The sequence below is a fragment of the Eucyclogobius newberryi genome, unplaced genomic scaffold (genome assembly GCF_026437365.1).
Source record: "Eucyclogobius newberryi isolate DKJ021-1_F unplaced genomic scaffold, fEucNew1.0.hap1 SCAF_6, whole genome shotgun sequence".
Taxonomy (NCBI): Eukaryota; Metazoa; Chordata; class Actinopteri; order Gobiiformes; family Gobiidae; genus Eucyclogobius; species Eucyclogobius newberryi.
Window position 1 is genome coordinate 43211256 of NW_027316278.1, and position 17171 is coordinate 43228426.

A 17171-nucleotide genomic window follows, 5' to 3' on the forward strand; every position below is an offset into this window, starting at 1 on the left:
TTAGTTTAACAAAAAGCAGCAGTGAGACAAATACACTTTGACCTTGAATGTCTTAAAAACAGCTTCAATGTAAAGTTAAAAGGTACACTATGTGACTCTGCAGATGGATGTTTGACCATCTTCTTGTTTCCATGGAGATGTTGATATTACCAGGAATGTCCCATAAAATCGCATCAAAACATGTGAATCTTATTCAGTTACAGGTGTTTTTAATGTATTTATAATCTTTAAAAATTTGCAAAGACAATACCTTGAGAAGGATTGCCTCTCAACAGACCTGACCTGTAACTTGGCCTGTTAGCATCTCTTGTTGGAGATAGCTGTGGTGAATACACCATAGAACTAACATCTTCATGGTGAAAACCAGAACCAGGTCACATAGTGCACCTCCAACTTGTCATAATTTATTGGTCACAAGAACTTACTTAAAATAGTATAAAGTCTAAAGTCTAAGAAGTACAACTCTAGTTGGTGGTGGTAATGTATCACTTGGATAACAACCGCCATAAAACGCCGAAGAAGAAGAAGAAAGTAGTATAATCATATAGAAACATGTACAGAAAAGTAAAACATAACATGTTGTTACCTGTTGTACCAATGCTGTTCATTTGGACATTAGCTAACTGGGTTAAAGCCCATGAGTGTCTGCAGCAGACCTTAACCAGGAGAAACCTTCACCGACAGGTCCAGAAGAACACATTGCTCACACGGAAGCACTTCAAAGTAAACGCACTTCAAAGCAAATATATGTTGATGAATGAATACCAACTGCCATAAAACACCAAAGAAAAGAAAAAAGTAAACAGTAAACACACATCGAATCAAATACAGTGAGGAAAATAAGCATTTGAACACCCTGCGATTTTGCAAGTTCTCCCACTTAGAAATGATGGAGGGGTCTGAAACCTCCACTGCGGGTGCACTTCCACTGCGGGAGCACTTCCACTGCGGGAGCACTTCCACTGCGGGAGCACTTCCACTGCGGGAGCACTTCCACTGCGAAAGACCAAATCCAAAACAAAATCCGGAAATCACATTGCATTATTTGCACGCACTGCTGCAAACAAGCATCTGAACACCTGCTAATCCACAAAAAATCTGGCTCTAAAAGTTAGTCTGCCTTTAAAAACTCCACCTCTACTCCACTTATCAATCTACATTAGGAGCACTTGTTTGAGCTCGTTAGCTGCATAAATCAGTTACACTCAAACTACTGCCATGGGCAAGACAAAAGAGCTGTCAAAAGACACTAGAGACCAAATTGTAGACCTCCATGAAGCATGAGAGAGAGAGAGAGAGAGAGAGAGAGAGAGAGAGAGAGAGAGAGAGAGAGAGAGAATCCAACCAAATGTTTAGCCAATCAAGAGTCTAGTTGACAGCCCTGCCAAACAACACTTCTTTCATTGCCTTAACTGCAAACATCACGCACACAGACGGTGCTTTTAAATTCCAAACACTACCACCATATGGACTGGCACCATCCCACTCTGGCCGCCAAGTCCAGCCTCTTCACGCCAGCGTTAAGGTCGGCAAGGTACCACAATAGTGCCCTGGCCCCGCCCCCCAGAAAAGGCTAACCCTACGGCCCTATATATTTACAAGAGACCCATTTGAACGGCATTGAACATCAAAAACTAACCATATTTTGTAATGGAAAGTCATGTCATATCACCTTCTATACAGATATTATGGACCTGATTGCAAACCACTCTGAGGGAGGTGTGGCAAATGGAATTTTATCATCCTAACTCTACATTGGACATGTCAAACTCGAGAGGCACTGGAGGAACAATGAGAAGGGAGTTCTGTCAATTGGTGGTTTAGGGTTGATTGGCCCATGGAGGGAAAGCGCGCAGGTATACCAATCTGTAAATGGTCTGAAGGATACTGAAATGTGGCAGATGCACTCATCATGGCGATTTGGTGAGTGTCAATAGATATGTATGATGAAAAATGCTGTTTGGAATGTGTCATTTCAAGCACTTGCTCCCCATTTGTTATTTGTTTATTACTATGAACTATAATTGCTATTTTAAAAAGTGATCGAATATGTTTTTAAACTGAATTTTTTTTTGTTTTGTTGATTAATTTAGGGAAATAATCAATTGATTACTTGATTATTAAATTAATTGGTAGCTGCAGTGTTGATACTAATAGCTTATTTGTTAACTTAATAATAACATAAATGTAACTACTTCAATTACAGTAACATAGATACACGCAGTGCTAATAGATGCGATACATTGACCCCATTTACGGGTCCTATCTGTGTAATTACACGCCGGTCCGGACGGAACAGAAGTGGTGCAAAGTTCAATGTCTTCTCTGTCAGCACAAATGATCTGAGATGGGTTTATGAGACGTTTCTCTAATGTTCTTATTGCTCTAACAGGCAGAGTGTACGCAGAGTATTAAGACACATATATAGGCCGAGTGGGTTTAGAGCTAATCATCAAGTACACTGAGAACACTAGGTTATTGATCATAATGTGTTGTTTATAATTCTGATAACACTTTTATGGATTTTCATGCAGTAATTGATGTGTAGCAACTACACATTAGTACATGAAACCACTAAATGTTATGGATACAAAAATCAAATTAATTTTTATTGAGTGTCTGCGTCATAAAGCAGACACTATATGTTCTTGTATTCCCATTTATTTTTCCATATCAGAATTTTTGCCGCGTTTAAACTCCTTAACACTTTCACAGATTTCAACAAATTTTACCTCTTCACGATCGCTTTCACCGTCTTAGGGGCTGTTGCTTTTGACATTTGTACATCTTGTACTTTTTTTTTCAGTATTTGCAAAAGTAAATTGCTAATGCTAATGCTATTGCTAATGCTAATACTACCGCTAATGTTAACGCTAATACACTAGGTGACGGAGGTACAGGGAGGAGGGGGTGTAGCCGGGTCACTGAGGCTCTCTCTCTTTCTTTCTCCCTGCTCAGTTCTGCGTTCAGCACACAACTAATTGAGTCGCAAACTACGCAATCATCAACTGTGAATTACTGAGCGTCGTTGGTATGACGCAAAACGCAGCAGAAAACATGGACGGGCGGGACGGGCGGGACGGGCGGGACGGCGGTCGCGCGGGAAGGTGGTCGCGCGGGAAGGCGGTCGCGCGGGAAGGCGGTCGCGCGGGAAGGCGGTCGCGCGGGAAGGCGGTCGCGCGGGAGGGCGAGAGCCATTATCGCCGCTAGTGCGGCTTTAATGTAATTTGTTGTCAATTAAATCCGATTTTTTTTCTTAAGTAGTACTACCAGTACTACTTACACACATGTAGTATTCTTACACACATGTTGTACTTCTACGCAAAAACGCAGACACTCGCAATGGCTTCAACCATTGCACATGATCTAGTTCATAAAGCACTTCTCATACTGCTGCATGATAATGAAGAAAATCATATGATAAATGGACATGCAGCAAACTATCAGCCAGGATTCAAACTCAAGAAATATATAATATATATATATATATATACACATATATATATATACATATATATATATATATATATATACATATATATACATATATATATATACATATATATACATATACATACATATACATACATTTCTTCAAAGTAGAGTTTCTCATCAGGATTTATGACGCAAGATTAACTTTAATTATATCTAGGGCTGTTGCTGTGAAACTATTTCCCTTGCTGTAAATGTGCCCCATAGGCCCATAATATTATATGTATATTGAGGTTGTACTTGATTCATAGCAATAAAAAATAACAGCAGGCGTAAGTGACAGTATGTACATTAATGGCCAATATTGGCCAGGAACTAACTACATTTTGACATAAAAATCATAGTATTCATCATTCAAGGGCAAACATAGAAGGGGAATTGCAGTACTTATTTCAAACCGATAAGCTTTCGAACAGAGTTTTGAATGTAAAGACAAAGAGGGATGGACAGTTTTTTATTTAAACTGCTAAACAAGTTTCAAATAGATTCAATAGATCAACGTGGGCGTGACGTCAGAATATTAATGAGCACTACAAAAGTCCCGGATGGACATTCAAGCCTGCTCAGGCCGTCAGGGAAATAACATGGGAAAATGGCAGAATAACAGCGACTACGACAGCTAATCTCACTCAAATTGACTTAAAGTGACATCAAAGAGCGAAGCTGAAACAGCATAAAGTAGAGGACCGTCTGAACTAGTTGAAGCGATGTTTACGGTGCAGACACGTCGTATTAGCGGAAAGAAGGCTGAACTTGTAAAAAAGTATATCTGGGCTTTCAGCGTCTTCATCTAGACCAGTGGTCCCCAAACTACGGCCCGCGGGCCACATCCGGCCCGCTGGGCCTTTCAATCCGGCCCAGTGGGCCGTAGGCTTTATTAGACAGTAGATGGAATGAGAAAGAAAGGAAGGGGAATGATGAGAGAGAAAGGAGGACATGCAGCAAATGTCGGAGTCGGGATTCAAACTCACGATACTGTGGCCGTTCATTTTACCTTTCGCCTGTAATGCCCACATTTCCCCAAGAGATGGCACTGTTCCCTCTAAGCTGCGCCTGCGCACTGCTCCACATAGTGCACTGCTCCACATAGTGCACTGCTCCACATAGTGCACTGCTCCACATAGTGCACTGCTCCACATAGTGCACTGCTCCACATAGTGCACTGCTCGCACTCAGTGCGCGCACAAGAAAATCTATGGCGCGCAGAAAATAAAATTCCCCACAAACGGCCACCGGGGCCAATAAAGCAGGAAGACACATTGAAGAAGACTTTTGTGGACACTAGAAGACTCTTGTGGACAGTAGAAGACTCTCGTGGACAGTAGAAGACTCTCGTGGACAGTAGAAGACTCTCGTGGACAGTAGAAGACTCTAGTGGACAGTAGAAGACTCTCGTGGACAGTAGAAGACTCTCGTGGACAGTAGAAGACTCTAGTGGACAGTAGAAGACTCTTGTGGACAGTAGAAGACTCTCGTGGACAGTAGAAGACTCTTGTGGACAGTAGAAGACTCTAGTGGACAGTAGAGGACTCTTGTGGACAGTAGAAGACTCTTGTGGACAGTAGAAGACTCTTGTGGACAGTAGAAGACTCTAGTGGACAGTAGAGGACTCTTGTGGACAGTAGAAGACTCTTGTGGACAGTAGAAGACAGTAGATAATCATTATTTAATGCATTTGTTGCTTTGTTACAAGTTACAGGTCAAATCTTGCGTGTCCTTTATAGTCATTCATTAGTTCACACAAACACCATATTTTCCTGGCCCCGCCCCTCGGCCAAATTTTAGAACCCAATGTGGCCCTCGAGTCAAAAGGTTTGGGGACCACTGATCTAGACTCATTCTCTCTCCTCGGTTCACAACAAATCCCATTTTTGAACATTAAGACATGGCATTTGTGAGGGTTTACTGAATAAAACTGATGTTAATTCTACAGCGTTTGCGGAACTTATATCCCGGAGCTCCAGCCGCAGGCAGCGGTGAGTGACAACCTGCGTCCCCGGGGTTTGCTTACTTTCACGGGCAGAACGCGTCCCCCTTCCCCGCGCAGGTTGTCACTCACCGCTGCCTGCGCTGGAGCCGCGGTCGTCGGCTTCAGGAAAGTTATGAACCAAACTCTATTTCAGGTTTATCGTAGCGAGAATCACTTTTACACGTTCCACAGCAGCAGTGTTTGTTGCTAAACGTCTTTGTGGAACAAATGAGTCGATTCTGGGTCGTAATAATCAGTTTTGACCGTCGCTTTATGAAGTGTTTTCAATGGGAATAGATAGCTCGATTTTTTTGGCGACTTTCCGCCGGAACAGGAAGTATAGTTGCTGAACCGGGGTGACGGGTCTCGCCACAACCGCATGTGCGCCGCTCAACCGCACGGAAGTGGAGCTTTGGCATCCTCCGGAGCACGGCTCGGCAGCCAATCAGAGCCAAGCACACAAACTTTGTCGACCAATCAGCTCGTAGCATGCAAATTTTCACTTGTAAAGAGTAAACCGTCATGGCGCGGGCCGAGGCGGACTTTAATCAAACATTTCCCGGCCCGATGTAATGATAATATTCCCTTTTTTCTGAGATTTATTAATAAAAATGACCCCGTCCTTGCACTCGAAAATGCCCGTCCACATTTCAAAATACCCCGTCCAAAATACGGGGAGACAGCCTCATCTAAAAGAAAACCACCAATATTGAACTTCAATATGGTATTTAAATGATAACCTGATTGATTCTCATATAAGAGTTTATTTTGACGTAGGTAATTGTCCATCTGATGATAGACAACCCGTTCCAATATATTTGATATGGTACTTAGTATTGAGACGGGTCTGTAATTACCGGCTTCCAGCTTATTGTTGTTGTTTTTTTAAATTGGCGTGACCCTCGCCGCCTTTAAGTCTTGAGGAATTTTGCCTGAGACCAGAGATACATTTAGAATCTGGGAAAGTGGTTTAGATATAAGCTTGGCACCATCTTGAACAAATCTAGGTGATAATTGATCCAAACCGGTCGCTTTGCTTGAATTTAGTTTGTTTAACAGTTTCAGCACATCATCCTCAGAAACCACATGCTATTATCTGATACATGTCCCACCCACATTTACCAACGCTCTGAGGCCATTGGTCGACTAGAGATGAAGCGATGGTTGTAATCCATCAAATAGTTTTATTTTCAATATTGAGTCCTATGTTTCCCATTTTAGTTTTACATTGGGAAGAGGAACCGAGACTTTTTCAAATTTGCCACAGTTTTTTAGGTTGTTGTTTGAACTCATTTGTTTTCTTTGCAATATATTCAGATTTTGGCTGTTTTTATTTTATATTGAACCTGATTTCGAAGATGAATGTACTTTTCAAACCAACTGTGGTCTTTGGTCTTTTTGAATTGACCATAACAATGGAACAACTCTTGAAATGTAGATGAAGTGTAGAATTTCCCCTGTTAACCAGGATCGGTATTTTGCTTAACTCGCATTAACCACATGGGGCAATGTTGTCAATTACAGCCATGAATTTACATTTAAACATGAACCAAGCTTCATCTATAGCGTTGTAATGTGTTTCCTCCTGCAGCTTGTGTTCAAATCATTCTGTCCAATCGTTTCTCAGTGATCTCAGTTTAACGCCATTATGTTGGTTACAAGAAATGTTCTTAACTTCACGAGATATTGAGAGGATGTGTCAGCAGGAGACAGACTGTTGGAGAGGATGTGGCAGCAGGAGACAGACTGTTGGAGAGGATGTGGCAGCAGGAGACAGACTGTTGGAGAGGATGTGGCAGCAGGAGACAGACTGTTGGAGAGGATGTGGCAGCAGGAGGCAGACTGTTAGAGGATGTGGCAGCAGGAGACAGACTGTTGGAGAGGATGTGGCAGCAGGAGACGGACTGTTAAGAGGATGTGGCAGCAGGAGGCAGACTGTTGGAGAGGATGTGGCAGCAGGAGACAGACTGTTGGAGAGGATGTGGCAGCAGGAGGCAGACTGTTGGAGAGGATGTGGCAGCAGGAGGCAGACTGTTAGAGGATGTGGCAGCAGGAGGCAGACTGTTAGAGGATGTGGCAGCAGGAGGCAGACTGTTAGAGGATGTGGCAGCTGGAGACAGACTGTTGGAGAGGATGTGGCAGCAGGAGGCAGACTGTTGGAGAGGATGTGACAGCAGGAGGCAGACTGTTGGAGAGCATGTGGCAGCAGGAGACAGACTGTTGGAGAGGATGTGGCACCAGGAAACAGACTGTTGGAGATGATGTGGCAGCAGGAGACAGACTGTTAGAGGATGTGGCAGCAGGAGACAGACTGTTGGAGAGGATGTGGCAGCAGGAGACAGACTGTTGGAGAGGATGTGGCAGCAGGAGGCAGACTGTTGGAGAGGATGTGGCAGCAGGAGGCAGACTGTTGGAGAGGATGTGGCAGCAGGAGGCAGACTGTTGGAGAGGATGTGGCAGCAGGAGGCAGACTGTTGGAGAGCATGTGGCAGCAGGAGACAGACTGTTGGAGAGGATGTGGCAGCAGGAGGCAGACTGTTGGAGAAGATGTGGCAGCAGGAGGCAGACTGTTGGAGGATGTGGCAGCAGGAGGCAGACTGTTGGAGAGCATGTGGCAGCAGGAGACAGACTGTTAGAGGATGTGGCAGCAGGAGACAGACTGTTGGAGAGGATGTGGCAGCAGGAGACAGACTGTTGGAGAGGATGTGGCAGCAGGAGGCAGACTGTTAGAGGATGTGGCAGCAGGAGACAGACTGTTGGAGAGGATGTGGCAGCAGGAGACAGACTGTTGGAGAGGATGTGGCAGCAGGAGACAGACTGTTGGAGAGGATGTGGCAGCAGGAGACAGACTGTTGGAGAGGATGTGGCAGCAGGAGATGGACTGTTAGAGGATGTGGCAGCAGGAAACAGACTGTTGGAGAGGATGTGGCAGCAGGAGGCAGACTGTTGGAGAGGATGTGGCAGCAGGAGACAGACTGTTGGAGAGGATGTGGCAGCAGGAGGCAGACTGTTAGAGGATGTGTCAGCAGGAGACAGACTGTTGGAGAGGATGTGGCAGCAGGAGACAGACTGTTGGAGAGGATGTGGCAGCAGGAGACAGACTGTTAGAGGATGTGGCAGCAGGAGGCAGACTGTTGGAGAGGATGTGGCAGCAGGAGACAGACTGTTGGAGAGGATGTGGCAGCAGGAGACAGACTGTTGGAGAGGAAGTGGCAGCAGGAGACAGACTGTTGGAGAGGATGTGGCAGCAGGAGACAGACTGTTGGAGAGGATGTGGCAGCAGGAGGCAGACTGTTGGAGAGGATGTGGCAGCAGGAGACAGACTGTTGGAGAGGATGTGGCAGCAGGAGACAGACTGTTGGAGAGGATGTGGCAGCAGGAGGCAGACTGTTGGAGAAGATGTGGCAGCAGGAGACAGACTGTTGGAGAGGATGTGGCAGCAGGAGACAGACTGTTGGAGAGGATGTGGCAGCAGGAGGCAGACTGTTAGAGGATGTGGCAGCAGGAGACAGACTGTTGGAGAGGATGTGGCAGCAGGAGACAGACTGTTGGAGAGGATGTGGCAGCAGGAGGCAGACTGTTGGAGAGCATGTGGCAGCAGGAGACAGACTGTTGGAGAGGATGTGGCACCAGGAAACAGACTGTTGGAGAGGATGTGGCAGCTGGAGACAGACTGTTGGAGAGGATGTGGCAGCTTGAGGTAGACTGTTGGAGAGGATGTGACAGCAGGAGGCAGACTGTTAGAGAGGATGTGACAGCAGGAGGCAGACTGTTAGAGGATGTGGCAGCAGGAGACAGACTGTTGGAGAGGATGTGGCAGCAGGAGACAGACTGTTGGAGAGGATGTGGCAGCAGGAGGCAGACTGTTGGAGAGGATGTGGCAGCAGGAGGCAGACTGTTGGAGAGGATGTGGCAGCAGGAGGCAGACTGTTGGAGAGCATGTGGCAGCAGGAGGCAGACTGTTGGAGAGCATGTGGCAGCAGGAGACAGACTGTTGGAGAGGATGTGGCAGCAGGAGGCAGACTGTTGGAGAAGATGTGGCAGCAGGAGGCAGACTGTTGGAGGATGTGGCAGCAGGAGGCAGACTGTTGGAGAGCATGTGGCAGCAGGAGACAGACTGTTAGAGGATGTGGCAGCAGGAGACAGACTGTTGGAGAGGATGTGGCAGCAGGAGACAGACTGTTGGAGAGGATGTGGCAGCAGGAGGCAGACTGTTAGAGGATGTGGCAGCAGGAGACAGACTGTTGGAGAGGATGTGGCAGCAGGAGACAGACTGTTGGAGAGGATGTGGCAGCAGGAGACAGACTGTTGGAGAGGATGTGGCAGCAGGAGACAGACTGTTGGAGAGGATGTGGCAGCAGGAGATGGACTGTTAGAGGATGTGGCAGCAGGAAACAGACTGTTGGAGAGGATGTGGCAGCAGGAGGCAGACTGTTGGAGAGGATGTGGCAGCAGGAGACAGACTGTTGGAGAGGATGTGGCAGCAGGAGGCAGACTGTTAGAGGATGTGGCAGCAGGAGACAGACTGTTGGAGAGGATGTGGCAGCAGGAGACAGACTGTTGGAGAGGATGTGGCAGCAGGAGGCAGACTGTTGGAGAGCATGTGGCAGCAGGAGACAGACTGTTGGAGAGGATGTGGCACCAGGAAACAGACTGTTGGAGAGGATGTGGCAGCTGGAGAAAGACTGTTGGAGAGGATGTGGCAGCTTGAGGCAGACTGTTGGAGAGGATGTGACAGCAGGAGGCAGACTGTTAGAGAGGATGTGACAGCAGGAGGCAGACTGTTAGAGGATGTGGCAGCAGGAGACAGACTGTTAGAGAGGATGTGGCAGCAGGAGGCAGACTGTTGGAGAGGATGTGGCAGCAGGAGGCAGACTGTTGGAGAGGATGTGTCAGCAGGAGACAGACTGTTGGAGAGCATGTGGCAGCAGGAGACAGACTGTTGGAGAGGATGTGGCAGCAGGAGGCAGACTGTTGGAGAAGATGTGGCAGCAGGAGGCAGACTGTTGGAGGATGTGGCAGCAGGAGGCAGACTGTTGGAGAGCATGTGGCAGCAGGAGACAGACTGTTAGAGGATGTGGCAGCAGGAGACAGACTGTTGGAGAGGATGTGGCAGCAGGAGACAGACTGTTGGAGAGGATGTGGCAGCAGGAGGCAGACTGTTAGAGGATGTGGCAGCAGGAGGCAGACTGTTGGAGAGGATGTGGCAGCCGGAGGCAGACTGTTGGAGAGGATGTGGCAGCAGGAGACAGACTGTTGGAGAGGATGTGGCAGCAGGAGACAGACTGTTGGAGAGCATGTGGCAGCGGGTGTGGCATGAGCACTTCCACTGGAGTTCTCAAATCGGTGAAAAATTGTCCATTACGCCTTTAAGTTTGAGACAAGTTCCTATGTTTGCAAACCGTGTTCAATGGCAAAAAACCTTTTCTGATTCTGATTTCAGAATTATTGGACTGAAATGAAGTACTGCAGTTTTTGACATTGGCATCCCACTTCATTTTAGAACATTGTATTTGGGCCTTAAAACTCCTGCCATGGACACAATCAACGGAAACCTTTGACAAATACTTCTGGTGGCAAGAAAAAGGCCATCACATAGAAATGGAGGACACGGACCACAACAACAATCAGGGGCTGGACTGACGTGGGACAGACATCAGGCTTTTGTTTCAAGTGTTTGTTTTTATGACTTTGCTCGTAAGAGTAGCGGATTCACAAACTGCAGCTTGACCAATATAAAACTACGATAAATATTAACTACAGCTTCAATAACTAAGTCATAGTTCTAAAAGCGTAAGTACTGGTCATAACTGACGTGGGACGCGAGCACTTCCGGCCTGGACTCAGGTGCAGGTCAGTCTCTGCTCAGTCAGGTACAGGCTGGTGAAACGTCTCAATGATTCAGCCACGTTAAAAGCTGTTCAAATGACTTCCGAGGCAGTTGCAGGACAGAGCAGTGCGAGCGGACAGTGAGCGGAACGGGCGCGGAACGGGAGCGGAACGTGAGCGGACCGGGAGGACGAGTCCACCTGGTTCGGTTACGTCACCGGGCCATCTCAGCTCCTCCAAACCGGTCCGTCCGCGCCCCGTGTTCAGCTTTGCTCCTGTCCGAGTGCGTGCGAATAGTTAAGCACCATTTAAGAGTGGAAACGCCGCGTCTTCCCGGGAGCTGCCGCGCATTAGCCGCAGACCGGGACAAGCTAGTGTTGAGCTAATGCGGAGCCGCGCTGACCTCCCGCGTCTGCCCCGCGTCTGCCCCGCGTCTGCCCCGCGTCTGCCCCGCGTCTGCCCCGCGTCTGCCCCGCCACGAGCCGCGGAAGTTTAGGTGTCCGTGTGTGGGAGACGCGGTGCTCGTGTCCGTACCTTGTCACTGAGGTTGTCGGTGCTGTCCGGGACCGCTCCGCCCGCACCGCGCTTCCGCAGCTCCGTCATCCCGCTCCAAGTCCGCTGTGTGTCCGCGTCACATAAGCCACATCCGAGGACACGGCGGCAGGTGCAGACGCGGGACAAAGCGAGATTTTACCGTGTTGTCTCACGGTCCCACACAGTCCCGGAGCTGTGAGTGTCCAGCGGCTCCCGTAGACTCCGTGACCGCTGCGTGCGTTTGTTTATCCGCAGTGTCCGCTCTGCTGCGGCTCCGCCTCCGGCCGCGCGTCACTCGTACCCAGCTCCGACCAGCCAATAGCAACGCAGCATGGCGCAACCACGTGTATTATTAGCCCAGATGACCATTAGGGGAGATAAGATAAAATAAGCCTTTATTGTCCACACATGGGGAAATGTTGGTGTTACAACGCAGTAGATACAGAGGGAAAGGACAGAAAACGTATAGGAAGTTTAAGAAAAAACTCTTATTAACAAAAACTCCTGGAAACAGGTCCTCTCATATCTTAGTAGGGAATGGAGGGAATAAAATAAAATAAAAATAAAGATACAGTAAAAATATAGCCGCAAGCGGCAATGATTGGCCCTCGCCACGCTGCCGCCACACCGCAAGAGGAGGGGCTAATGCGCCCCAATTGTCCTTTTATTACATCTACTGCTGAATCTGTGACGCTGTCACATCTTCTCCCCTTTGTTTTACCATCAAAAAGCAATTTTATTTTGAATTCTTGGCAAAATGTGCGGCTTTGCCGCACGGACACCGTGACGAAAATGTGGATACCTTTTGATGGTCCACCCCTGAAGATGAGTCTCACCAAATTTCAGGTTAATAGGACTGACGCCCTGGGAGGAGTTCGTGAAAGTCTAAAGTGTAAACATGTTCTGGCGATTTCCCCATTGGAATAACATGGGAGGTTTCGGTCATCGTTACGGCAAAGCCATAACAATTATGACATGGGTCTCATTTACTTTTTTGATGGGGATGCCAAAATTGAGTTGTGGTTCAAATTTCATAAAATTTCGCTCAACTAAACATTTAACCTCCATATAAAATCTGTAGGGGGCGCTGTGGCGCCAAATTAATTTATTTTACTTCAAGTAGGTTTAGGGCAAAGAGTTTAACAACTGATTCTAATTTGACGAAATTCGGACTTTATCTGCGCAAACGGCAGAAATGTTAAATTTGGGAGATTTCTGAAATTCTAGCTACAGTTTGCGGCTTCACCGCTCAGACACCGTGACAGGGTCAATGTCATTTGAATAACTTTTGATGTCCCACTCCTCTGTAGCATTTTCACAAAATTTCAGCTTTTTAGGGCCAACGCCCTGGGAGGAGTTCGTAAAAGTACGACGTTTGGAAAAACTCCCAGTCATGTTAAGCCATTTTTGAAGCAATATGGCCGGCATTTGTTTGGGCGGACGGCGTTGCCGTAATAATATTTTTTACTTCTCTTGTCACCATCTACCTCTGCGCCAAATTTCATGATTCTACGATCAGATTTTTTTTGGGTCATTTCCTATCTCTCAATGCATTTTTGGTACATTTGGGAGCGCTGACGCGCCAATTTTTTTTGTTTTAGAAAAGGGAAACAGTCAGAATGTAGAGAGGCACGATTTTTAGAGGTGTGCAAATTTTTGTGATTTTTCGTCAATGTTCACTGGGTGAAAAATGGGGGGGTTGGTCCCGAGAAGAAAGAAGAAAGAAAGAATAATATTCCGATGCGAAAACAATGTTTCCCATTTTTCAAATACCATAAACTATACATTTTCAGAAAGCGCTCGCGCTTTCCTACCTCATGGTGCGGGTCCCTGGTCCCATGGGAACTTTCGTTAATTTTGAGTGGGCTCCGCCCACTTTGTGTTTTTGACCCTCTTTACAGTAATAATGTTAAATTTTTGCATTACATATTTATATGCACGGAACATGCAAGAGATGGGGAACGTATTCGTGAGCTACTTAGCGCAAATGAGTGCTTTATATGGGGATGATGTAAATGTAAAGTGCTCGTTTAGTGCGCACTTTTGCACGGGCTTCGCCCGTTTACAACGGTAATGTTCCATTTTCCTACTACTAATTATTATGCACGGGGCGTGCATGAGTGGAGGAGTGCGTTAAGTTTGACCATTAGGGAGGACTGGGGTAAGTTTGACCATTAGGGAGGACTGGGGTAAGTTTGACCATTAGGGGGGACTGGGGTAAGTTTGACCATGGACTGTGGTAAGTTTGACCATCAGGGGGGACTGGGTTAAGTTTGACCATTAGGAAGGACTGGGGTAAGATTGACAATTAGGGAGGACTGGTGTAGGTTTGACCATTAGGGGGGACTGGGTTAAGTTTGACCATTAGGGGGGACTGGGGTAAGTTTGACCATTATGGGTGACTGGGGTAAGTTTGACCATGGACTGGGGTAAGTTTGACCATAAGGGGGGACTGGGGTAAGTTTGAACAAGGACTGGGGTAAGTTTGACCATTAGGGGAGATTGGGGTAAGTTTGACCAAGGACTGGGATAAGTTTGACCATTAGGGGGGACTGGGGTAAGTTTGACCATTAGGGGGGTCTGGGGTAAGTTTGACCATTAGGGAGGACTGGGGCAAAGTTGACCATTAGGGATGACTGGGGTAAGTTTGACCATTATTGACCATTGGGGGAGACTGGGGTAAGTTTGACCATTAGGGGGGACTGGGGTAAGTTTGACCATTAGGGAGGACTGGGGCAAAGTTGACCATTAGGGGGGACTGGGGTAAGTTTGACCATTAGGGGGGACTGGGGTAAGTTTGACCATTAGGGAGGACTGGGGCAAAGTTGTCCATTAGGGGGGACTGGGGAAAGTTTGACCATTAGGGGGGACTGGGGTAAGTTTGACCATGGACTGGGATAAGTTTGACCATGGACTGGGGTAAGTTTGACCATTAGGGGAGACTGGGGTGAGTTTTACCATTAGCGGGAACTGGGGTAAGTTTGACCATGGACTGGGGTAAGTTTGACCATGGACTGGGATAAGTTTGACCATGGACTGGGGTAAGTTTGACCATTAGGGGAGACTGGGGTGAGTTTTACCATTAGCGGGAACTGGGGTAAGTTTGACCATGGACTGGGGTAAGTTTGACCATGGACTGCGGTAAGTTTGACCATTAGGGGAGACTGGGGTAAGTTTGATCATTAGGGGGAACTGGGGTAAGTTTGACCATTAGGGGAGACTGGGGTAAGTTTGACCATTAGGGGAGACTTGGGTAAGTTTGACCATTAGGCGAGACTGGGGTAAGTTTGACCATTAGGGGAGACTGGGGTAAGTTGGACCATTAGGAGGAAATGGGGCAAGTTTGACAATGGACTGGGGTAAGTTTGACCATTAGGGGGAACTGGGGTAAGTTTGACCATTAGGGGGGACTGGGGTAAGTTTGACCATTAGGGGAGACTTGGGAAAGTTTAACCATTAGGGTGAACTGGGGTAAGTTTGACCATTAGGGGAGACTTGGGTAAGTTTGACGATTTGGGGGAACTAGGGTAAGTTTGACCATTAGGGGAGACTGGGATAGTTTGACCATGGACTGTGGTAAGTTTGACCATTATGGGTGACTGGGGTAAGTTTGACCATAAGGGGGGACTGGGGTAAGTTTGAACAAGGACTGGGGTAAGTTTGACCATTAGGGGAGATTGGGGTAAGTTTGACCAAGGACTGGGATAAGTTTGACCATTAGGGGGGACTGGGGTAAGTTTGACCATTAGGGGGGTCTGGGGTAAGTTTGACCATTAGGGAGGACTGGGGCAAAGTTGACCATTAGGGATGACTGGGGTAAGTTTGACCATTATTGACCATTGGGGGAGACTGGGGTAAGTTTGACCATTAGGGGGGACTGGGGTAAGTTTGACCATTAGGGAGGACTGGGGCAAAGTTGACCATTAGGGGGGACTGGGGTAAGTTTGACCATTAGGGGGGACTGGGGTAAGTTTGACCATTAGGGAGGACTGGGGCAAAGTTGTCCATTAGGGGGGACTGGGGAAAGTTTGACCATTAGGGGGGACTGGGGTAAGTTTGACCATGGACTGGGATAAGTTTGACCATGGACTGGGGTAAGTTTGACCATTAGGGGAGACTGGGGTGAGTTTTACCATTAGCGGGAACTGGGGTAAGTTTGACCATGGACTGGGGTAAGTTTGACCATGGACTGCGGTAAGTTTGACCATTAGGGGAGACTGGGGTAAGTTTGATCATTAGGGGGAACTGGGGTAAGTTTGACCATTAGGGGAGACTGGGGTAAGTTTGACCATTAGGGGAGACTTGGGTAAGTTTGACCATTAGGCGAGACTGGGGTAAGTTTGACCATTAGGGGAGACTGGGGTAAGTTGGACCATTAGGAGGAAATGGGGCAAGTTTGACAATGGACTGGGGTAAGTTTGACCATTAGGGGGAACTGGGGTAAGTTTGACCATTAGGGGGGACTGGGGTAAGTTTGACCATTAGGGGAGACTTGGGAAAGTTTGACCATTAGGGTGAACTGGGGTAAGTTTGACCATTAGGGGAGACTGGGGTAAGTTTGACCATAAGGGGAGACTTGGGTAAGTTTGACGATTTGGGGGAACTAGGGTAAGTTTGACCATTAGGGGAGACTGGGATAGTTTGACCATGGACTGTGGTAAGTTTGACCATTAGGGGGGACTGGGGTAAGTTTGACCATGGACTGGGGTAAGTTTGACTATAAGGGGGGGTAAGTTTGACCATTAGGGGAGACTGGGGTAAGTTTGACCCTTAGGGGAGACTGGGGTAAGTTTGACCATGGACTGGGGTAAGTTTGACCATTAGGAGGGACTGGGGTAAGTTTGACCATGGTCTGGGGTAAGTTTGACCAATAGGGGGGACTGGAGTAAGTTTGACCTTTAGGGGGGACTGGGGTAAGTTTGACCATGGACTTGGGTAAGTTTGACCATTAGGGGGGACTGGGGTAAGTTTGACCATGGACTGGGGTAAGTTTGACCATTACGGGGGACTGGGGTAAGTTTGACCAATAAGGGGGACTGGGGTAAGTTTGACCATGGTCTGGGGTAAGTTTGACCATTAGGGGGGACTGAGGTCAGTTTGACCATGGACTAGGGTAAGTTTGACCATTAGGGGGGACTGGGGTAAGTTTGACCATGGATTGCGGTAAGTTTGATCATTAGGGGAGACTGGGGTAAGTTTGACCATTAGGGAGGACTGGGGTAAGTTTGACCATTAGGGAGGACTGGGTAAGTTTGACCATTAGGGCGGACTGGGTTAAGTTTGACCATTAGGGAGGACTGGGATAAGTTTGACCATTAGGGGAGACTTGGGTAAGTTTGACCATTAG

The 17171-nt window shown here is 47.4% G+C and overlaps 1 protein-coding gene across 1 annotated transcript in view; it reads right to left on the reverse strand.

The window, feature by feature from the left end:
• cds1 (CDP-diacylglycerol synthase (phosphatidate cytidylyltransferase) 1) overlaps positions 1-12043 on the reverse strand; it is a 93280-nt gene extending 81237 nt beyond the window's left edge. Inside the window, exon 1 of the mRNA XM_072433337.1 lies at positions 11825-12043. Coding sequence (XP_072289438.1) covers positions 11825-11893 — 69 coding nt within the window. The 5' untranslated portion in view covers positions 11894-12043. The remainder of the gene's footprint in view (positions 1-11824) is intronic.
• Positions 12044-17171: the final 5128 nt, after the last annotated feature.